The sequence below is a fragment of the Acipenser ruthenus genome, chromosome 14, assembly GCF_902713425.1.
Source record: "Acipenser ruthenus chromosome 14, fAciRut3.2 maternal haplotype, whole genome shotgun sequence".
Classification (NCBI taxonomy): Eukaryota; Metazoa; Chordata; class Actinopteri; order Acipenseriformes; family Acipenseridae; genus Acipenser; species Acipenser ruthenus.
The window spans coordinates 20,274,585-20,299,135 of NC_081202.1; the positions used below are offsets into that span (position 1 = coordinate 20,274,585).

Genomic DNA, 24,551 nt, shown 5'->3' on the forward strand with positions numbered 1-24,551 from the left:
ACACAAAAAACAAAAACAAGTATTGATAGCTCTCATTAGTCGACAATTCATGCCTTTTTTAGATAACGACACTGTTTCAAACTGTGTTTCATTCCAGTAAATGATACACAACGTATTTGTCCTGTAGTAAACTGTATGCTTTTGTTTATATGTAAAGAACAACTAAACGTACAGTATTAAAACACTGCTCTTTAATTCACAGGTGTTTTTTTCTTGCACTCGTAATGTGCTCATGACCCACTTTATATCACAAATTATGCCTGCACGGCAATCATGACGTAACGTGGGTTCAACTGTTACAAACAAACAAGCCATATTTTTCCCAAAAGAAATAAACAGCTAATGATGCTTAACGACATTCCAGCCGACAGTCATTATTTTGTCACCATCAGCTTGTTTAATTATTATGTGCGGTTTAGGCATTTTAGAAATAAACGTCTCTTCTCTTCCATCACAATTTTAATTTCCAAATTATACATCTGCGCAAGTGCTAGTCGGGGTTTCCGTTTCCCTTCTGACCGTGTCTATGGTAACGGCTGAGCCTTGACAACTACGATTGCAAGTATTTATTTAAAGTATTTTTTGTATAAACCTCCCAATTTAAAAATGTCATTGTGTGTTTGTTTTATACTGATTTTTCGTTTTATTTCGTTTTACATTTTACATTTCTTTTTACTTCGTGTTTGCGAAAAACACAGAGCTCTAATTATAAGTAATGAATTAAAGGTTTTAAGGTGTTCCATTGGACATTATTTGAAAACATTTGCAAAATGTTTACGCAAAGCAAAATATTTTCAGGGCTTTTTTCACAAACTAATCATATCATCTGTTTTAATTATTAAAATGTTGCAATCCAGTTGTTCTGATGCAGAAACATTCAGATAATTCAAATTTATCGCCTGGAAAAGTAATTTCATTGGGTTACACTAGTTGGTTTAATAATTGCAAAACACTTGAATGGAATAGCAATCATGAGGTTTTCTGAAAGCTGATCTTCAAAGAACAAAACTAGTACCGCATCAATTTAAAGTGCAGCTCAAGATTATTTGTTTTGCACATGCTGTGGGTAAAATAAACAGAACAATACAACACTGTTTTGCTGCATGCTATTTAACATCAAAGATACTTCTTTTTGTTGACAAAATTTTGTCTGGAAGAAAAGCAATAATAATTGCTGATTACACTATAACTAAATACTATATAACTCAACAGGTAGAGTAAATCCTGTTTCACAAGTAGCGTGAGGCAATAAATTGAGGTCTTATAACTTGCTTTGATGGTGGCACTGTATGTGCTACACCTATAAACTAGACTAACGTAGGAATAATTTCATACAGATCAAACTATCCTATTTATACCTGCATTGTGAGTTTCTCACGTGTTCCTGGATTAGTCGGTTAGACATTGATAGACATGTGTGATCTATTAGTTCTCAGGATTTGTTTTTATTAGCAAGATACTGGATGTAATTCACACATTGTATGTGTGAAAAAAATAATATCTGGTGCATGAATTTGTTTTGTCAGTATAATTATACCATGCGCATAATCAAAATGCAGAGCTGTAATCAAAGTAATGTCTACAATAATTGTGAGACTTGCATGTCTGCTTAAGGATATATATATATATATATATATATATATATATATATATATATATATATATATATATATATAATGTATTTAATAATTTGATATGACCTTCCTACTGTATCAAAAGACTGGGATAATGTAATGCTGCTGTCTTCCTGTTTTTGCTTAGTTCTAAGAAGAGCTTTGGGACATTTGGCAGATAGATAAGTCTGGTAAAAGATAAGCATAGTCCACTAATAAGATAAGATTATGTAAGACTTTTTTATTTTTTTGGTGCCAAACTGATGATATTTCACTGTATTGAGTGTCTATGCCTGTGTGACATTCATAAATTAAACAAACTATGATTAGTATAGAGCTCTTTTAAGACATGCTTTGATTCAGGGTGAGATTTGTAGAGGGATTCCTGTCACATTCTGTCACTCAGACTTCACATGAAGGTTATTGGTTTTATAGGCACCAAGGTCAGTTTCAGCACACAAAGGGATTACTATGAACTATTGTAGGGTACTACAAAACAGAATTTGAGGCGAACTGTTCTTACAATGTTGAAGTGTGTGAATTTGTCATCCCAAATGGACAGGTGTTTTGGTGACATGTCGTTCTTTGTTGTAGGAATTAACAACTTAACAACTATACATTTAAAAAAAAAAAAAGTCATTTTCTTCTGATGTAGACCAATATCCAGCATGAAGAGAGTGGAATAATTCAGACTATTATAATACTGTCCATATTTTAGATTTTCTGTGTAAAACTCTCTTTTGATCTGTAGCACCCAATGTTAATGTCTAACCAGGACTAACCTTAGCTTTAGAATATCTGTAATACAAATAGCTAATCTGTATTCAGAATGGGACTAGATGGCTAATAAAGGGCATAGTATAAAAAAAAAGTACAATTTTTTTGAAATATTTTCATGACATTTTATTGTCATTTAAAATACATGTATTTGTTCATTGTATTGCAGCATTCTCAGTGGTGAAAACAACAAAAGTATGGCATTTCAGGAACAATGCATACAGTACATTTTGTGTCATTGTACTGATTATTATTATCAGAACAAAAAGCAGACATTGATTCCTCCTGTCCATAATGGATGAATTTTAATAAGCAGCCATGGCATCACTATTATCTTTCTCACTGATCATGCATGATAAGAGGTTCTAATCTCATTTGTTTTAGCACAAAATAATCTTTAATTTTGTAATTAACAAAACACATTATCTATAAAGTTTGCATTTATAATACTTTAGGGGCCAGATTTAAATTCATTTTGTAGCTGGAGGGAAATGTTTTTTGGCATTAGAAATGCATGCAATAAACAAAGCAAATATTTATATCTGGATTTAATAATACATCACTGGTGATGTAGAACTAACCTAGGAGTATGATGTGACTAATTACTTATTGCTTTAAATTGTGTCAGTAGTTTTAGCAGTTGTGTAGTCTCATTTTATTGATTTTAGTACCTGTGTGGAATTAAGAGATTAAATGCAGATCATACCACAGTGTTAAAACTTATTAACTAATACCCTTTTCACAAAGACGTATTATGACGGCTTAGAACCGGCACTAATGCGGCATTTTGGTCTGTGTGAATTATAATGTCACAGAGCCGTCATATTTTATGCTGTCTCTGAACCGCCTTAACTCCTGTGTGAAATGCTTTGCCGGCACTGAAGCTCTATAGTGGCCGTGGGTTGAAAGTCTACATGCCACGTGACTGTATACCGGACGTGTTGGGTATTTTTTACATACAGTGGCTGATCAAGAACAATGACTGATCAAGATGAGGTAGTAACTGGAGTCTGGAATAAGTTAAGAAATTGTTAACTGTTAAAATTGTTACAGGATGACGAGGAGGTGAACTCACAAATAGAAGGAATGGTGCGTGTTGCTGTCATTTATGGGTGAATCGCTGTTTCCATGAAAATTATCTGTTGACTGACAGGTTTGAAATTTGCACTCACATGATGACTTTGGCTGTGTGAAAGGGTTATGACGGTATTATACCGGCATAGATTGCGCCATTTCGTGCTGTGTGAATGGGTATTTTAAATCATTTTTTAAACGGCTCAGAAGCGGCATTTGTGTGCGAAAGTGGCTTAAGATTTTTTTTTTAGAGATTCATATTGGCTCTACAGGCGATGACTATAAAATATTCTCATTTCCCTCATATGGCTCACAAACTAGCATGTCCCTACAGCTCAATCTACATTTAGGAAATTATTTTTTGCATTCTTATGAAGGATATTGTAAAAAGACGAATGATTTTAAATTCTGAATGATTTTATGGTTAGATGAAAGAGACAAACGTTTTTGCCTCCAATCCTAATCAAAAAAATATAACTAGTCACTACATTTTGTAACCATGCACAGGTTTTGTTATGTATTATAGGTTTGCAGTTAAATATTTAAACCGTAATTAAACCCTACAAGCCTGAACTAATATTTCTTCATTTAAATGCATTTGCTTACTTTAGAAATCCACTTCACTGGGATCTTGTTTTCTACTTTCCCCATGAGATACATTCTGTAATTGCTTGCAAATGTTCTCCTAATTAAGATGTCGCAAATGCAAGCTTTAAAATTAAAAGCAAATAATTTTACCATCAAAGGATTTGTATGTATCCCCATTGCATATTGTATATACCAGGCTCTATTCTGGTATATACAATATGCACTGTACACAGCTAGTAAATCAGCTCTGAGCAGCAGCCACAATTCTGTAAAGAACTTGACTGGTAGACCGTCGATTGATGGAGTCTTGCCTCCTGTCAGCCCCTGGAGGGCGTCAACTTCTGCAGTCAGCACACTCTCCAGCCCAGCGCTCTCTTCAGCAGGGAGCCTCGGCAGAGCTTCCAAAAACCACTGGGTCTCCTCCAGTCCCCCACAGCCTTTGCTGTGAAAAGGTCTGAATAGAAACCCTCAGTGAACCTCTGGATCTCCCCAGACTCCCTCAGCCTGTTCCTGCTGTGGTCTTCAGGCAGTGGTTTGTTTTACACTCTGTGCTTTTCCACTTCAGACCAAAGAAGAACTGTGTAGCTGCATCGATCTCTGTGAGGTGTTGCACCCTGGACCTCACCTTTTGAAACCATGCAAAACAAGGACTATTGTCTCTTGCTTGTTTCTGGATTAAAGGTCCAAACATGATTATTAAAAATGAAGATTTTAATATCCATGATGATGTTATGACATTACCCTTGGCATCAAAGGAACAAATAGAATTTAAATGTTTTCCACACTTAAGTTGCAAAGTCTATCTGCAATCAACTTCTATGCAGTTGATCAAGATTAAACTTTAAGAAAACATTTGCTATTCGTTTGACTACAGAAATACTGCAGTTCTTGACTCTTTGCCATTCATGGATAGATTTAAACTACTCTTAACAATTTATCACTGTGGAAGGGTGGGGGTATTCACTGACACGGGAGACAGAAGATTGCAGTTGCAAACACCGCACAGGTGCCCAGTTTTATTTATTTTCTTTTGTATTTATTTTTGCGCACAGATGGCACTGTTGTCTGTGGCCAGGTTACCAACACAGGTTTAGGCAGGCGCACTCACAGGTGCTCAAAAATAATAATGAAAACCAAAGGCGAAATGAAAAAGGAAAATAAAACACAGTAATAAAACTACAAAACCAAAGTGCTGCTTACGCAGTGCCCCCACACATGTCCCCTTGGGTACGTAACCAGAGATTTTAATAAATGGTTTATATAAGGCTGTCTTCCTCAGCTGTGCTTGCCTGTATTGGTTGCTCGGAATGTATCCAGTTTCCACGCTCTGCTGTACAGAAACAATCTGCACTTTAAACTTCTTGTTGTATTCCCAACCACGGCCACCCGAATGCACAAACAAGCGCAGTTCTTATGGACCGAGCAATCCCCCAAGGCCCGCCTCTCAGCCACTCAGAGAGAGGGAAAGCCAACACACCCTCTTCCCCACCTCTCCGTGTCATCGCCATGACTGACAGACGGATCTTGCGAGACTGCTGCCCTCTTCCTGCAGAACCATGGATACACCAGACAGTCAGTACAGATCTCCCCTATTACAATCACCAACACCAGTGTACATGCTCAAGGATGGGTTAATGTAAAGACAACTTCGGTTGGTCCATTGTTAAGAAAGAACTTGGGGTTTCTTATTATTTAGAAATCAATATGAATAATTCAATGCTGCTACTGGAATATGTAATCTACAATGCATTTATAAAATTGAAGGTTTTCTGTGTACTTCAGTAGTTTGTGCATCATACTATTTTGCATTGTCTATAATCCCTAAATCCACCATCCTTAGGTCAATATGTGGATCTGCACATGCAATACCCTAGTTAGATGTGTGATACAAGGTGATCATCACTTCAAAAAACATTGTGCCCTTGCTGTTGAAGGTGAGAAATTTACGGTATAGTGTGCAGAATCCAATGTAAGCTCTCATGTAATATAATAGAAGTATGAGTCAGTAATTCACAAATCTGACAGATAAAGAATTGAGCACTCCCCATTGTGAAGCGTAATAAGCAAAGCATTTTATTATTCATTTCTGGACTAAAGGTAATGTCAATGACAATGTCTCAGTGAGGAGGACACTGGAGATCTATTTTTTTAATGATTTTTTACTTTGTAAGAGAATAGAACTCCTAAAGGTGGCCACTCTTGAAGACAGAAATCCTCAATCTTTGTGTATAACGAACAGTGAACCTGATTCTCTTTGCCATCTACAGTACTTTGAGTTTATGTCCCTAGTATCACTTACAAAAATGAATACCGTTGCAGTGCTTGCAGGGTAGAGCAGTTTGTTACAGTCCTCAAACAACATAATTTTTTTTAAAAAAAGGAGTAAAAGTTACTTTCTAAAGCAGCCACAAATGCTTAGATATCACTACAAAAACAGAAGAAACAAATGTAATTAAGTCACTTTTACAGTTTATTTTCAAAATGATTAAGAAGGTGGCAGACGAACTAACTTGAAAAATATAAGTGTTCATGATAAAGCACAGTGAAAGTCAGATTTTTTTTTCTTTTCAAGTTGCAATCTGTCAGAGCAAAAAAGTGATTTTGAGTGACAGGTGCTCCATTCCCTGCCTTGTGCCTTCTCACATCCATCCATTTTATTAAAATGTAACTACAGCCGGCTCCTCGTTCTATATTTAGCACTGAGCAGACTCTCTTGGAAGAGTTTCAGCTTAATTTCTTATTGCATTTAGAACAATTCAGCTTAATTTCTTATTGCATTTAGACTCTTGGTAAAGAATCTATTTTTGTGTTTGTGTGTGTGTGTGTGTGTGAGTGTGTGTGTGTGTGTGTGTGTCTGTGTGTCTGTGTGTGTGTCTGTGTGTGTGTGTGTCTGGTGTGTGTGTGTGTCTGGTGTGTGTGTGTGTGTGTGTGTGTGTGTGTGTGTGTGTGTGTGTGTGTGTGTGTTAGATACACAATAGCTTGTTTTACCAATGTGACCGTTGTTGTTCAAAGTGTCCTTCTCTCACTGCAGACCCTTTTTGGAATGACATGGTCTTAAAAATTCAAAAATGAAGATATTAGATACAAACAGTGATATTCTTTGTGTGAATCACACACTGAAAACAAGGATAAGGTTAGCAAATTGTTGGAAAATAATATAGTTATGTACATGATCAGGTAAAAAAAAAAACCTTGTCAGAGCTGTAGACAGTCCTCATTGTATATAGATGAGAATATCTTCTAGGAACAGCACTGAAGCTGCCCTTTTACTTTCTTTAATACCTCATGTTATTTCAGGACATCCCACATTTTTCTTTCAACAAGTTATGGATGATACAGTGTAAAATGCTACATGTTGGCATGTTTCTTTACCAACATATATACTTTTTTCTCTTTCACAGTATTCTTACATCAGTCGCAAAGGGAAAACAAATGGGAAATAGTGTTTTGTTCCATATAAAAAATAAATTTTTCCAATTTCCATTCTTTTGAATAATTAATGGTAATCTATAACAATCCCTAAAAACATAAGGTACATTGCATTACTGTTATTATTACGATTTTAAAAAAATAGCTATAGACTTATATTTTATTTATAAAAGGGCATATACCACTGTTTATTCCTGCTTTAAAGCTAGTTAACAGAAATCCATAGTTGACATGTTACCTTTATTGTGCTGATTTGATCTTGTGTTCCGATGTTTTTGATATTTTTATGTTGTGCTGTGATTTGTTGTTGGGCCAGCTCTGGCCCTGAGATTTCTGTATTTCTGAGTGTTATGACATTGTATCAGCAGTTACTTGTGTGCTGAAAAGGAGTTTAATGATAAAATGTGAACAAAAATGCATATTAGCAGTATAAATATGCAGGATTGCTGGTCAAATACAAAGCACTTCTGGTTGCTAACAAAGACAGCATCAAAGCAAGTACAATGAAAATTAAATTGACCTAAATTGCAATGCGTCAAATAAAAAAAATATAGAAATACATTTGTGTTTCAAAAAGAGATGAAAGCAGTTATGTTTCTCATCTCAAATTTAATTCAATTCCTTGTAGACAATGTGGAAAATTAAATCAAGGGATTTGCGCAGGGTGCTGTGTTCATCTCTGGTCAGTCTATCATATTCTTAAGTTTAAATAGATAGATTGAACTTATAGGATAGCGAGGAAGCAGACTTGGGCCCGGACCAAATCAAAACTTTGACAACCCACTAATCGCACTTAACAAAACTGTATTTAATAGCGTTTTTTTTTTTTTTGTAAGTATCTCATTTCTTGTACTCATAAAAAGAAAATGCTATCAAATACAGTTTTGTTAAGTGCGATTAGCGGGTTGTCAAAGTTTTGATTTGGTCCCACCCTTGGTCTACATTGACAGACAACATTGAGTGGTTGTTTTATGTTTTGTACTAGAATTGAGATTTTATTTTATCAAGCAGTAAAATGCATAAATACCGTATTTACGTATATTTTGGTGGATTGATTTGGAACGGTGATTAAACATAGTTTGAAAGATATTAAGGCCCTGGTATTGACCAATCATGTTAAAGGAAATCTCTGATCCATTTTCTAATACTTACATTTATAATGCCATCAGTAGAGTGCTCTACTCTTTATTTCCCATGTGAATATACAGCCCTGAATTTAAACTGCCTTTGTTGTCATGGTGACGTAACACAAAGGTTATCTGGGTTTCCACCATTTAAAGATTTCAAGGATGGCCTGCCACTGCACATCTTTTTCAGTTTTGTCCTTGAGTTTTGAAACATTTTTGATGGATATGGGCTTTGTTATTTTTGTAGATTATGAAACTTTGACAGGCTATTTGTTTTTAACTGATGGTGTTGTCATGATGTTTGTTTGTAAATTTGAATTTTACCTGAAATACACGTGTACAGCATGCTGACCAATTAATCTGAGAAAATTCCTCATTATTTCATGTCATATCCTTTGTTAAAGACATAACAATGCTACATGGGCACCACTTGAGGACAGAGCTTCTAGAAATCCCACTCCTGGTGCTGTACCAGCTTGTATTCTACAGAACCCTGTTCTACATATATTATTAACTAAATGCAATCCCTGCCTGTGGCCCATATGATTTTTGTGTGGTTTTGCTTATGTCCACTTTGATAACAAGGTTCTTAACAACTAAGAGGTAAACTGGAATTTCCAAGTGTACCACTGTCGTAACAAGTCATTGTGACTTTCAAAAGGCTCTCAGTTAAACCGATAAATAATTTGTCACCCTCAAGAGAATGGAACCCTAGAAATGGTATAAATCCAGCACCTAGCGCTGCTGTGAAACATCTTTCATTGTCTGCAAAATTGTAAAGGATTTTTTTTATGAATATGACTGGTCGTCCTCACAGTAAAATGTATGCCTACTGTATGAGTTTGTACAGTATTTTATCTGTTACTGTATGAGTATTTTATTTGTTTCTGGATGAGTTTGTACAGTATTTTATTTGAACAAGTTTACCCGTAGTGCTGAAACAGCATTTCAAACCAATAATAATAACAAATCCTCCATACACTGATTATTCATGAGCTTTACTACTTTTTATTTAAATACAGTAAGTCATTTGCTATTCACAGCACTGTGGTCAAACAGGCACACATTATCTGGGTATTTTAAGTTAGCTTTGGTACCACCAAGGCCTGTTCTTCTCAAGTTCTTAATTAACTGCTACTTTTTGAAAGGAGAACTTTCCAAATTACAATCTTAGAAAACAAATTGCACATAGAAATTGGATTTACATTTTTTTTTTTAAATATCTGCTGATTACAGCCAAATGCTATAGAGCTTGGTTGTCAGTGTTTTATAAAAACAGAACATCAGGTGATTAATTTGTTTTTCAGCTGTTTACCAAATCTGAGGTCATGGGTTTCAAGTTTCCATAACCACTTTCATTCATGTTCTTTATCATAGTGAATGTTTAAATAATATTGATGTCAAAAATATAATATTAGTATTTGTTTTTTTAGCGGACGCCTTTATCCAAGGCGACTTACAGAGACTAGGGTGTGTGAACTATGCATCAGCTGCAGAGTCACTTACAACTACGTCTCACTCGAAAGACTGAGCACAAGGAGGTTAAGTGACTTGCTCAGGGTCACATAATGAGTCAGTGGCTGAGGTGGGATTTGAACCGGGGACCTCCTGGTTATAAGCCCGTTTCTTTAACCACTGGACCACACATCCTCCTTATAATCTCCTGTTTGTTAAAGTTGCCCTTTCTATGCTTTCGAACCATTTGAGCTATTGTCTCGCCTCATGCACAAATACCTGTGAATCAATTGGGTGTAGTCTGAGTTGGGATTCATTTCCTGTTTGGATTCAATTAAATGTATTCATTTCTGCAGCCTTGCGATATTAGCTCAGCTCTTTTGAATTTCACAAGATATTCATAGACGAAGAGAAGGAGATACCTTGCATTGCACTAAACAATAATTAATCACAAGCATTCAAGACCACAAAGGCCTCTTCTTCAGATGGAAGTAGGAAAGAGAGATTGATGTTTACATTCAAAGGTGGCATCAGAACTTTATCTTACCCTGTATTTCCCAACAAGCACTAATCACCCACACAATAGTTTAAGGATTATTTCTCTTTTACATAAAATGGTGCAAACTATCTACTGGAGTACAAAGCTTTAGCTGGAGTACATAGCCTGTATGCTATGAACAACTTTTAGCATGCTGTAGCATCCAATAATAATAAAAAAATACAATACAAATATGAAAACCAACACATTTTAAGAAAATACACGATTTAAAGTAGGTATTTGGAAGGGGATTGTCAAATGTACAGTTGGCCTATATATTCAAATTGCTAACTCTTTACAGTCTGCAGCCTGTAAGGCAGGATCAGCTGTATTTACAACATCTTACAGAAGTTCTTGATTTCCAACACATTCCAGAACATGCCAGAATGCACTGTTCCAAAGAGTTAGGTTGTGTTTGGTTAGTCTAGAAACCTCTCAAACATGTTAAAGACATTGCAATTTCTGTTTGTTGGGCTTCAGTGCAAGGAAATCATATAAAATCAGAAAACCTTCAGCTGAAACATCGAATTTTTGTTCCAGTAACTGGACTGTGTGTGTGGTTGTAGGGTTGGTAATGTCTACAACTATTCTTTTTATTTTGAACAGTTTTTTTTTTCTTTGCTGTAGAAAAAGAAATTTTCATGTTACTTAACTGAATTATGTAATTAAGTAACCTGTTTTAGGAGTATCTATGGCAGTCAGCCATTTCCTTTATTTTATGATGCCTCTTAATTCTATCCAATATATGTCTGATAGTACATGTCATGTGGAGGCTCTGGAACTGCATAGAGGATACATATGTTCATGAAAATTGCTCTAGGGCAGAGAATGAACTTTGGCTTTTCATCTTGAAATGTGCTGGTTGTAGCTAGTCTAGTCTATGCCTTTGAAATACACAGCTTAGATCAAGAAACTCAGAGGAATCTGTGGAGCTCAAACAACAATAACATCTCAGAGATATTGTCTCAGCACTGTAGAAACAAGGATCAAACAGAGCTACTGTATCGCAGAAGTGCAAAGGGTAGTTTCCAAAAGACAGATTCAGACAGAATTTTTTTTTTGTTGTTTTTTAATAGTAGCTATACATAATATATTCTTCTATTCTAGCACTGCAAGCAATTAAATCAATTTGATTATAGATAAGCACATAACATTAAATAATGGAAACATAATACACTATAGACATAAGCCTGCCAGTAAATGCATCAAAGCTCTAATGCCACACCAATGCTCTTAAAAATAAGGCCCAATGCTCTGTATCGCTTCAGTTGTAGTGAATTAGGCATACCATTTATTTAAATATAAATTAGCCTCTAGTCGCTCACACAGGGACGTCAAAATGTAAGAAATGAGACATACCATATTTAAGTTCTGGATCATGTAGAACTCGGATTCCCTTGACAATAACCGACATTCACACAATGTGTCAGAAATATAAAACAATAGTTTATTTAAGAATAAAAAGGGGTGCACAACTAATCTAATATTACAGAAAGGAAATATTACATATTAATGTTTAATTTTCTCTTTCAATAGTATTGGTAGGGATTTTCTGAATTGGAAAATAATCCGCTATAAAAGAAAAGTTACAACAATACATTTTTAAATAGACATGTATCAGTATTAACAATACCTTTACTCTCTCTCAGATGGGCCAGTCATCTGGAGGATGCTGACCTATCCCCCAACTCGGAGAGCTCTCATCGTGGGCTGTGGATTGCAGATGTTTCAGCAGCTGTCTGGCGTCAACACAGTCATGTATGTATTTACTTAAATAAATTACTTGAAAAGCAGTTTAAGACTCTATGAAAAGATGGATCATTCCTCAGGATTAATACAAATCTAAATTGCTATTGAGTTTAGAAATGAGTAATGTATTACCTAACATATTGTAGCTCTTATACCACTGAAAAGCATTCAATTATCTTGCATTTAAATGTTAAGTTGTGAAAAGAAATGTCATTGTGTATGTTATGCAAAGTGGGGCCCACAAACCCATAGCAGAATGCAGGCTGTTCCGTGTGTGCACTGGCTGCTTATTAAAAAGCAGCTTGTCTGAAAGTGACCTGGAGTAGAGCTTCATTTTCTTAATACTACATGTCTATGTTTAGTGTACCAATTAAGCTTTCCTTTACAGTTCCCTGCAGACATAGCTAGCTGTATAGAGAATGTACAGGAGTGGTTTATTAATTCACCTGCTGTTCTTTCCCTCTTTATGCCATTGTCATGGATACCAGATTTAAGATACAGATTTACATCAGCTATTGTTAAAAGTAGGGTAACTTTGGTAAATGTGCAGCTGCAAATAAAAATATATGGTTTGTACATTTTGGAGAGTAAATACAACACTGCCAATCACTGAAAAATAAAATATTATCTAGGAGAAAATATATCATTTAATGTTTTTTCATATTGTGCGGACTGAAACAGTGCTGGGAATTTTATTTAAAAGAAACAGTTAATGCAAGAAGGCATCAAGCCATAACAATGGTTATACTAATAAATAAAAATACAATTTGACACCTTCTACTTGTACATGCTGTAAACCCCTTCATCTCCAAAGATTATTACTGTTTTAAGGCTTGTTGGCAGTAATGAGTCGCTGGTGGCTTTAATTATTCTAGAAGATGGTTCTACGCAATGTAATTACATTTTGTGCAGCAAGTCAAAGGTGTTTTAACATATCATGATTTGGGAGGTTTACAATTACTTTCATATATGTATTTTTTGTTCATGAGAGCAAATTATATTTCCATGGGATCTATTAATATTTTACAATCATATTTCCCTGGTACACAGGCACCTAATCTGAGTTTAACAGTGTACTTTACTTTGGAAGTAAAGCCTTGTTATATCAATTATCCAAGGTCGGCGGTTCTTTAAGTACGGATTCTCACTTCCCACAGTGTTTACTTTAGTCTTGTAATGGTAATGAGCTTTCAGCCGGTGGCTGTGTGGAACAGATGAACTGCATTTACACTGGAAGTTATAATTAGCAGCTTAAACAGTGGACATGCCAAGAGTTGAATTTGATTATATTAAAGTAAGGATGGGAAGGCATCTTTAAGACATCTTTCATTACACCTCTGTAGGGCCATATTATTAACATCACTGATTGGTATAAACTGTGACAGAGCTTATTGTAGAGGAAGCTATTTATAGAGAGATCTATAGATAGATGTGTCAGTTGATTTGATGTAAAGGTGTGACAGGAACAGTGTTGTGGAAATTAAGGATACAGGCAGGTAATTTAGAACAAGGAGAAAGGTCAAACTTGAGTATATCACCGTATTTAGCTGAGCTCTCTGTGTGGCTCAGTTGATGAAGTATTTGCTTGTTCATATGTTCTATGATATAAGGGAATCTAAAGGGAAGCATTTTACAAACAAAAACCTTTCTATGTTCTCAGAGAGAGATAAATAAAGCTAAGATGACAAGCTGAGTGCTTTGATCAGTAGGAAACCCAGGTGGCTGTAATGTGTTTGTAAAACACTGTAACTGTTCTGTAGTATCATACAACAAAATTGAAGTTGTTCTAAACACCCTTTTAAAGTAGTTTCATAGCAGTATGCCTGACAGAATATTAACATCGCTTAATTACCACAGAATGGCACTGACTGGCATGGCATGTTGAAGTTTGTTGTAAACCCTTGGTATATTAAGAAGATCTATTACATACTATAATATGCAGGAATGTTCTAATACTAAATAATAACATTGCAATGTAGGTAATAATTCAAGGTCTAGGAATGTAATACATTTAAAAAGGTTACATTTTATTAATTCAACAAAACATTTCTGAGGACACTTGCAGAAGTAACTTACTGCTCACGTATTTATCTTCAGACTTTTTTTTTATTACCCTCCTACTAGAGATAAGTATTTATAGTGATTTAACAATAACAAAAAAATGCAGCATAGAATGCATTGTATTTACTTATTAATGTAGGAAGATCGCTAAATCCTTGAAAACTGTGTGTGCTGTCAATTAGAACAAATTGAACATGTTAAATACAGCTGATAAACTTTAGTTTAGCCGGGTTATAGAGTTTGGTACTGTATTTAACAGAAGTAATAAAGAATAAGCCATCAAGATTGGAGCCAGAAGCCTGGGATAGAGCCTGCCACCTCTCTAATCTGACATAGATAATGTGATTATATACTGTAGCCTGGAGTTGCAGTGACATGAGGGGAAGGCTTGCCAACTTATTATAACAATACAAGGTCATGTACCACAACCTGCGAAGAGCATCAAACACTGCTACATGTGATCTATTGATTTACACTATGTGAACCATATGCAGTTATTCAAACTAGAACAATGTATAGATCACAATATCTTATCACTGAATACTATTTCTCAACAAGAGACATATTATGTGTGATAATATACTTTATTTTCACTTATTATTTGATATATTCATGTGTTTCTTAAAAATGCATGATTTATGGTTCCTAATCATCATTGCTGCAACCACCTCCCACCACAACCACCCCCCCAAAAAACAACAGGAATAAGAAAACAAATGATTAAGAAATACAAGACATGCAATTATGACAAACAAAGGTGTCTATTCAAGTCTTTCTTGTGTATCTGGAGAACATTCAACCCCCCCCCCCCCCCCCCCGCCCCATTGAAAAGTAGTAACCCTTTCATTGCCGCATTGTTTTAACCTCTGGCCATATCAATGTTACAGACCACATGCTTTGAAATAGTTGTGTTCCCAGATCCTGTCAGATGGTGTCTGTCCGGTAGAAATGAACGACTTCATTGCCACAGTGTTTTAACCTCTGGACATATCAATGATGCACATATCCATTCTACTTCATGTTTACAAACCATTCAATCTGTTATGATATTCCACTTATATGTATAATGCCCCAGGATGCTTTTTTTGGTTTACAAATGATTTGCTGATAGCAGGCTATGTACTAAACTTGTACATGCAGAAGACACAAATAGATACTCTTTCACTAAGGCATTCTATTTCCAAGATTTTGCTTCTTAGTCTTTAGACACTGCAAGAAAAAAAGACAGCAATTTTGTTGATATTGTCAAGTTATAACATTATGTAATGCTTACATTATTTATTGGCAAAGTCTCTTTTGTTAATATAATTGTTTAACAACAGTATAGAACTATTTTATTAGAAATTGAGCACACAGAATATTATTGTTGCGCTTGACTGAAAAACAATAACATCAATCATATTATAGTGAACAGAGTAGAACAGTATTTGTTTGTGTCAACTTCAGTGCATGTCATAAGCTGTTCCCCAGGGACAAATATTTAAATGTCATCTGAGAAATTGACACATTCATTCTATGAATAATAACCAATTCATTATTCTTTTAAACCTAATTTAACTGTCTATTACAAATTATAATTGTGCATTATAACAGAGTTTCTGAAGGCTACAGTAAAGTATATACAGTATTGAGAACTAATTGTATCATTCCAACATCATTATTAAAACATAAAACAGCATAATACTGTATATTTTTTCCTTCTGGTTTGGAATTTTGTTGCTTATACAAATTGCCAGTAAAGCTGGAAATCATTAAGACTATTGTTGAGATCAGCAATGTAAAAATGGTGTGATGAAAAGGAGCAGTTTGAATTGTTGTGCATTTCAAATTGTAAATAAAACACTGTGCTGTTTTAGCCCTTAGTTCAATAGGCGAAATGTTATTGTTGTCAGAAAGTATTGTAGCCAGTGTTCCCTGTAGGTCTGTTAAGAAATTAAGCTTACAGCAAAAAAAGACTAAAATAAAAATACAGATCCTTGTCACTGTTATCCTGTTTTAAACTCATCATTATGAAAGCAATTGAGAAATAGCCATTATCTGTTATTGTTTTACTGTTACTGGTAGATACTGGTCAGAAGATGATACTAGTTGGCAAAGTAACAAACCATGTTCGGGTTTGTTTAGCTTTTAGCTTGTTTCCAGACATTTAGCACAGTTTGGATAAAGAACACTTTTAACACTAGCTTTACAAACACCCACTGGTCCTTCTGTAAAATGCATTACCCAGATACACAACACGAAATTGGTAATTTAAAAAACTGTCTCTGGAGCCTAGTTTCACTATTCTGTTTATTGAAGCAAATCATTTTATTTTATTTATTTTACAAAGGAAACACACATAAAGGCATCCAAAGGCCATGTGATACAGGAGACTTGGCTACTGAAACTCCTGAAAAAAAAATAGAGGTAAAAGTGCAGCAAAACAATGTATTGTCTTTCACATGTGTAGCTGTGTTTTGTGAGACCTATTGCATTGGTTTCATGCTGTAGTTTCTGGGGTTTTTCAATGAATACAAAATAGCACAATACCTTGGATATCCTGAATACAGTCTGGATGAATATTTCAGGTTAATGGATTTATTGTCAGCTGTGTACAAGTAGCAAACTACAGAGAGCTGTAATTTCTTTACTACAGAAGAAAAATAATTGTCACATAAGGAGGATAACAATGTCCTGTACAGGTACATGGAAAATGCAATCATTTTAGATGCTTGAACAAGGACATTTCCATAGAGATGTCCATCACTTTCTTTGGCTTTGAAAGAAGAGTAAATAGGATATTAGGTTTATACATTGTTAAAAGTACTGGAGTGGGAGGTTGAAGTAAAATAATACAATAGTAACTGAAAATGCACCTTTTCATATCTATAATTTTATATTCACATAATACTAATGTCTTTAAATGCCAATTGTCTCAAAAGAAGCTTAATTATTCACAATGTTCCTTTTATAATTTTTCATCTATAATTACCTAATAGTTATTTACCACTTTCAATATGATTACATTTTATGGACAAAATACATATCACCGTTTTCAATTTAAATAACACATTTTAATGTTTTATTGTACTACATAAAAGCAATTAAATCTCATGTCTAATAATATTAGTGATATTAAAACAGTCTTATTGTTTTATTAAACCAGAATTAATTGTTGTATATTTGTTCATGCTTCATTTCTTTGTTGTTTTTCACTTCCAAATATATAAAACAAGTTGAGGAGGTTGTAATTAAACTGTAAAAAGTATGTTAGTTATTTAAGTGTTTTGTAAAGCAAACTGCAATTACATTGCCATGCAAGGTTCTATGTGGCAATTTTAAGATAATTACTTTAGAAAAGCGGTGGCAGAGAGCGAATGAATCCTAGTCAACAATCTCCCTCCTGACCTGTGAGGGCACTGTATAACAGGAACAGTGTGCACAGGACTGGATGCTTTGGCAGTTTATTCCTGGGTCATTCGGAAGCCGGCCATCCAGGAAGGGGGCGGAGTCACAATACCAGAAGTCATCGCCTTAATAGGTAAGCGATGTGTCAGTCATGGATTGGAGGATACGTGGTTGCACTAGCTATCGAAGGGGGCATGACTGGTATTTCAGGGGATGTGACGAAGCAGTCTGTTCCTTTGTTATGGTTACTGCAAGAACCTGTAAAGGAGAGAGTGTAAATGTACCGTGAGTGTTTCGTGTTTTGTTTGTTTGTTGTTCTAACTGTTACTTGTCATTGTTAGACAGCTAACACTAACCGGGAGCTGTCACTACAAGCCAGCACCAAAGCCGGACTACACTGCACCACTGTTTCATGATCGTTGTCTTGCACCACACCTGCACAAAGAGCACTCACTGTCTGGAGAAGTGACCGTGTCTGTGTTGTGTGCTATTATTATTAGTGTCTTATTATTTCGGGACTGAAACCCTTGTTTTGCATGGAGCGGTACACATGGCTGTGTAGAGCCTGTGCTTATTATTTAAGTGTTGTTGACACGCAACCCAGCCAAATAAAGAGCTGTTTAATTGTGAACTGTCTTGTGTCTGTCATTTCCAGAGCACTCCATCATCACTGCACCGGTGCACTGCAAACCACATGTTCACAGGCTGTTAAATCATTCTTGTCATGCATTCATTTATCCATTACCAAAATAACAGGTTCCCCTTAAAATGGTGTCAATAAGTGCTTTAAATATTTTTTTCATATCTCTCTAGTTTTTGTTGATAGAAAAGGAACTTGGACAATTCCTTAAATCTTATACTGAAAGACAGTTTGATTCAATGAGTTTGTGGGGTAAGATAGCCCAAAACAACAACATGTATGTATTTGATATTATTCTATATCTATTCAATTAGCTACAGGTACTGTATAGTGGACCTCATTGCCTTGACTCTGTTGTTAGTCTGGATTTGTTTCTATGTCTGATTTGAGCTTGTGAGTGTTATGAAAAGTACATATATTTGCTAGAGCACTGTTAAAACTCTTCATGCATGTCAAGCAAGAGCACCATGAATTCCCAGTAGTCCTGCAGAAAGAGTAATGCATCTGCTTTAAAGATGAACATCCTTATAAGTCACTCGTTCTTGAATAATAATACAAATGTTTTATTCCAGTTGCCAGTCTTTACACTTTCAATGATCGGTTTACATATGGCAATCCCGTGGTTCCATCTTCACCTCATTTTAGATGGCGCTGTAATTGTAGGTTGACGATTAAAGGAAAGAACTCACATCCACCAATAAGAAGAGACAAAGGCATCCAATTAGATTTTATTTTGAAATCAAATAAAAGCGGCACATTGAAACCAGTTAAGACAGTACCATGAAGTTCCCCTAACCAAGACAATTACTACTTTTCCTGGTAAGTTCTAATTTCCAAAGTTACTGTAGAAGCTGGTCATTATTACATATTATCAGAAGCAGGCATATTATTGGTAGGATTTAGCAGTCTGGTTTATTGTAATGAAATATAAATCACTATTTACTGTACAGCTTAACAGTTTAGCTTATTGGAAGTGCTGGTAGATTAATTTGCTGCACTCAAGATGTTTTTATAGACTAGGGCTATAGATTTGATTAACATTATAGTGTTACTGTATTGAATGAAAATAAGATGCACACTGGACAATAATGTTCTTTTTAAAATGTTTAATTGCTGTCATTTAGGGTGGAGTTTTTTTTTTAAAAGAAGTTAGTAAGTGAGGATAGCATGTTATAGGTTCTCTTGCTGAAGTTTCAGTTATCATTCAGTAAACGGGTTTGTAAAGTTTTAAAGCAATTCAAGATTAGATAGATTCTTAAGTTATTTACATGGCTACAAATTGATTACAACTGAGCGTTTCTGAAGGAAAAGTTGACCAACTGTAACATAGTAATCAGACAAGCATCTGACCCTCCATCTTATTTAATTCAGTTTGACTGAAACATGAACTGAAACATGATGAAACCTGCATCTTAAATTTTGAAAAAAGGAATCAAAACCATTGATGCCAAAATAAAAAAATAAAAAAACAGTGGTGTGGAAAGGGCCTTTGTTGAGTGTAGACAAGTAAGAAATGTTCCCTAACATTAGAAATGTAGCTTTGCTATCATACATACCGATGAGCTATCTGAAGCTGTGATGAGCTACCTGTGAAGCAGTGGTATGAAGGGCTCTTGTCCATGATGAGTCATTTAATAAACTGAGTGATGGAAACGCTTTCTGGTAGATAAACAGTTTCTAAACACATTGCTCAGTCACCCTAATCTCCACCATTTGGGGTTTGTATGTTTCTTCCCACTCATTTCAGTGGTAATATTAGTAACCATAAACTGTTTTACTGGCTGTTCTGGAGCTCAGATCTGTCAGATTTTCCCCCACTTTTACAGTAGGGATCTGTGGCAAAGTGCCTGCCCCCTATGTATATAGTATATGTGCGCTGTTATTATTTATTGTATTATGCTTAATTGTTTATAAATGACGGCGAATAGCCGTGTGTGTTTTGTCATTGCTTGGCAGCATGGATGGGGTTAAAAGCCCCATCATAAAAACCTTGTGCAGATGGTGACCATCTCCCGAGTTAATTCATTGATTAATTGTTGCTAATCGGGAGGTGGCCACCTGTTTAAAAAGCCTGCAGTTTTCTGGGTGGAGAGTAGTGGAGAGAACGAGAGAGCGAGAGAAGCCATCTGAAATGAAAGAAACTAAAAATCAAGTATCATTGAAGGTTACTGCCCAGCCTGACTTATACTGCTTAGTGTTCGTGATTTTGTTTTTTTTTTACTATTTATTTTTACTCTGTGTGTTTATTTTTGTTCAAACCTTTTATTTTGTTGTTTGGAAACAAACAGCGCCGCAGTGCTAACAAAGGTACCACCAAATGTTCCTGTCAGGATAACTGAGGAAGTCAGCACCTCCGGTCACTTTTTCTTAAAGTAACAAAAACGCTTATTCAGTGCCAAACATGAACAACTTTAGATGTGTAATGGCTGCAGTAGGATATTAACCTTAGGTTTAGGGTTTCAGTGTTGGGAGAGGATTATTTGTTGTTTTATGAACAATACTATGATAACCAATCAGAGTGCAGTGTCCTGACAGGAACATTTGGGGGTACCTTTGTAAGGACAGCCCTTTTGCCCTGCAACACTTGCCTTTGTGTTTGTTCCTGCATTTGGCCTGACATCAACACTCAGCCATTCCTGTGACAGGATCTCATTATTTTTTGTGAAATCGCGCCTTTTGCAAGTTTGAAGGGCAATAATGGGGAATGCAGTGATAGCTCAACTCACTTTGGTGAGGCTTGGCTTTAAAAACGAATTGTTGCAATATCTCAACTACAATTTCAAATGCTGAGATACTGAGTAATACAATATACCATTTTGTGTTAAATGTTGTAAGGAATATAGCATGACAGGGTGCACCCTGGAATGTCATATTGCCTTAAAGCATACGGCTCTTGATTAAACTTGTCAAACAAGTTCAGTTTAAATTGCATTGTGTGATATTAAGAGGCTGAGGTTATAGTAAAATAGCTGCTAAACAATTAGGAGCTAATTAGTACTGTTTTCATATATTGGTTTGAAGAATATTTATATTAAGTTCTAGTATGACACTTTGTTTAGGCTTTGAAAAGCACATCATTGATTTGAGGCAAGAGCCTGGTTGTGTTCTGTGTCTCTGTGCCTCAGAATTCAGATTGCCTCATTAGTGAAATTGGTCACTTCTCTTTGGGGGGGGGGGGGGGGGGGTGGAGTGCCTAGACTTACGCTGTGTCTTTGTTCTCTTGTATTTGGTGGAAACAGAAAAACTTGCTTCATTCAAATAGACATCATGTCATTCTTTTTTAACTACATAATGAAGTTGAAATGTAGATTTAGGATATGTATTTGAGGGATTCTATAGACAGTCAAACTCCTTAATGTGATATTTCGTAAGGAGTAGCCTACAAACCTGAACTGTCAACAGTCCTTTGCTTGAATCAATTCTTGAATCCAGTGCATGGAGAACTGCTTGACAGTCACCCGAGTCATTTGTTCAATATAGTGTTTAATAGGAAGGTACAGATTACATTTTAACACCTTTGAGGTGTTCACTGAATTATTGGTTTCACAGGATTTGTAAATCATGCTAGTGGAGATGAATGTAACACTGGATGTTCCTGCAAAATCGAGTAGGCATCTACATACAGTATAGCAGTATAGTGTCAAAACACCAATCTGAGCCCCCAACACAGGCAGAAATTAAAAGACACATGCCCAAAAACCAGAAGCAACAAGGAAACCTATCAATTTGTGGTTCAGCATTAGGAGTTGTAGAACAGCTGCAGCAGACAAGCAAATAATTCAGTAAGCTTGTGAACCTTCTGTCAATATGGAGCCACATCAGCATCATAAAACCCTTTGGCACACTGTCAAGTGACAATGAGAATGTCAACTGTTTTCTTCTAATTGCTGACTGGCCAGGCTGTTCTATCCTGCTAGCGGGATCCCAAGGGCATTAAGATTCATTAGGATTCTTGGTCCTCTGTGATTGTAACCTTTTGATGACCTCATCTTCGACTGCTTTTAAATGACAAACATGTCTGCCTCAGGAAATGCCAATGAATTACAAACACATTGGATTCACTATAGTATGCACCTTCTCAATATTGCATTCAATATGTACTATACTTAACTATGTAACAATTCTTCACTTATTCTCCATTCTGATTATGTGCAAGGTCTTCTTTTTGTGTGTGTTCTTTGCTGTTTAAGGACTGCATAGTGAAAAGAAAAAATATAAATGTTTAAAGATTTTGGTTTTAGGCTTAGTGTGACACATCTGCAAAAGACGTATACAAGTCACAGCTTCTGAATGTGCTCTAAAATTCCTCAGATCAGATACAAGGGTGTGGTGTCTCGTTGTGCCCTCGCCCTTGTTTGCAACCAATTGCATTTCACTTGAATGTTCAGGAAATGCACCTGGACAAACACCATAAAACACTGCCTTCAAATTGCAAATTCTGTTATTCAGTCTTGATATTTTGAATAATTAGCCCTAAAAACTTAGTAAATATATGTACCCGAGAGGTGTAATATAGGAATGGGGAAAGGATCAAACTGGCCATTAAGATATAATAGTCATACCAGTAGGATCCTCCTCTAAATAAAACTTATAACTTATATCATAATAAGAATTTCAGTTACATGCATCACTCATATACAAATGTACGTTTAACAATGGACAGATACCTCTGTATACCCCCACTTTCTGATATTCACTGACAAATGCCCTTGGCAAGATTCATGAACATACAAGAAGGTATGTAAAAAATGCAAGAGTGACATACAGACTGTTAATTAGACAGAAGATTAAAATGGTAGACCAGAAGAAGTATGCCAGAGGCACAATGTTGAGGAGAATTGCATTGTTTGAAATTGCATGGTTTGACAGTTTAGTTTAGGAGCATAAGATTAAACTGCTGAAGATGGCGCAAGTGTGCTTGCCTTTTCTACAAAAGATTATGAAGAATACAGTAATCCTCATCAGTGTACTTATTATTAAACACCATGAAACTACAGATTAGGACATTAACAATTTTTTTTTTTTTTTTTTTTTTTTTTAAAGTTTAAACCATAAAAATGCTTATAGATCATTGCTGTTTTTGTTTGGTAAACTGTTCTGCCTGCTGTAACAGTACCTGTGCTGGTGCCTAGAAGTAGAGATTTTATTCTGTGTTTCCCAAACACATGAGCATTCCTAATACGTTCTAGTATTGATAGATCCCCATCTTGATTTATGTATTGCCACTCTTTCCCACCAGCCTGGTTGCTTCAGAACTGGTACCTTAATTGGAGGCATTAACCTTTATAATAAATGTGATGTTAACCTTCACCTGGTAGGAAGAAAAAACACGAAGTAAGCTTCTTCCTTTTTTTCTATGAGAGCTTGTAACTTAAAACATATGGACCGCTTGTCAGATTGATTTGAAAACTTGTGTATGCCTTTATAACAGTGGGGGAATGAAACACACACAATTGCAAACTGTTATAGCAAATCTAGAAACGCCCACCCATTGTCTATCATTAGATCTATGAGCATTGCCTACATGTGTCCTAGTACTTAAGGTAGCATTAAATACTAAAACATGTTGTGTGCTTCCCTTGTAAAAGTGTTCCATTGCATTTAAGGTCAATAGAAACCAGTGCCAGGTCAAATAGACCCAAAAACATAATAGGACGGTTAATCTGCTATCAGGTATTACTCTGTCATAATTCTTGTTAATTAGAAGAAAAAACAAATCTGTTCACAAGATCATTACAGATTAGGTACATTTAAGGAAAAACATATACTCTATTACTGCTGAAGATAATTAAAAATAACCTGTTTATGTTAGCATATAGTAATTGTTTTTCTGTTGTGCTGAAAAAAGTCCAGTCATTCCAAGCTGGAGTAAAGCTGACCCTGAGCTGAAGGCCTAGTCAACTGCAGCTAGAGAAGATTTATTTTCTTGGAATTGTTTTTTGTGCTTCTGTTAAACAGTTTTAAATGACAGCAACACTGGAGAGAATCTGTTTATCCACATAGCAAGAATTGTACAGGTTTTTCCTTTATTTGAATATGCTTATACATAGGTTGTTGTGTTGAAGGCTACTGTAGGAGGGAGAGCCTGATTATCTACAGCTGTGTTGATAGTT

At 35.5% G+C, this 24,551-nt stretch overlaps 1 protein-coding gene across 1 annotated transcript in view; it reads left to right on the top strand.

The window, feature by feature from the left end:
• LOC117419334 (proton myo-inositol cotransporter-like) overlaps positions 1-24,551 on the top strand; it is a 65,361-nt gene that overhangs the window by 25,704 nt on the left and 15,106 nt on the right. The window contains exon 4 of the mRNA XM_034031986.3: positions 12,251-12,359. Coding sequence (XP_033887877.2) covers positions 12,251-12,359 — 109 coding nt within the window. The remainder of the gene's footprint in view (positions 1-12,250; positions 12,360-24,551) is intronic.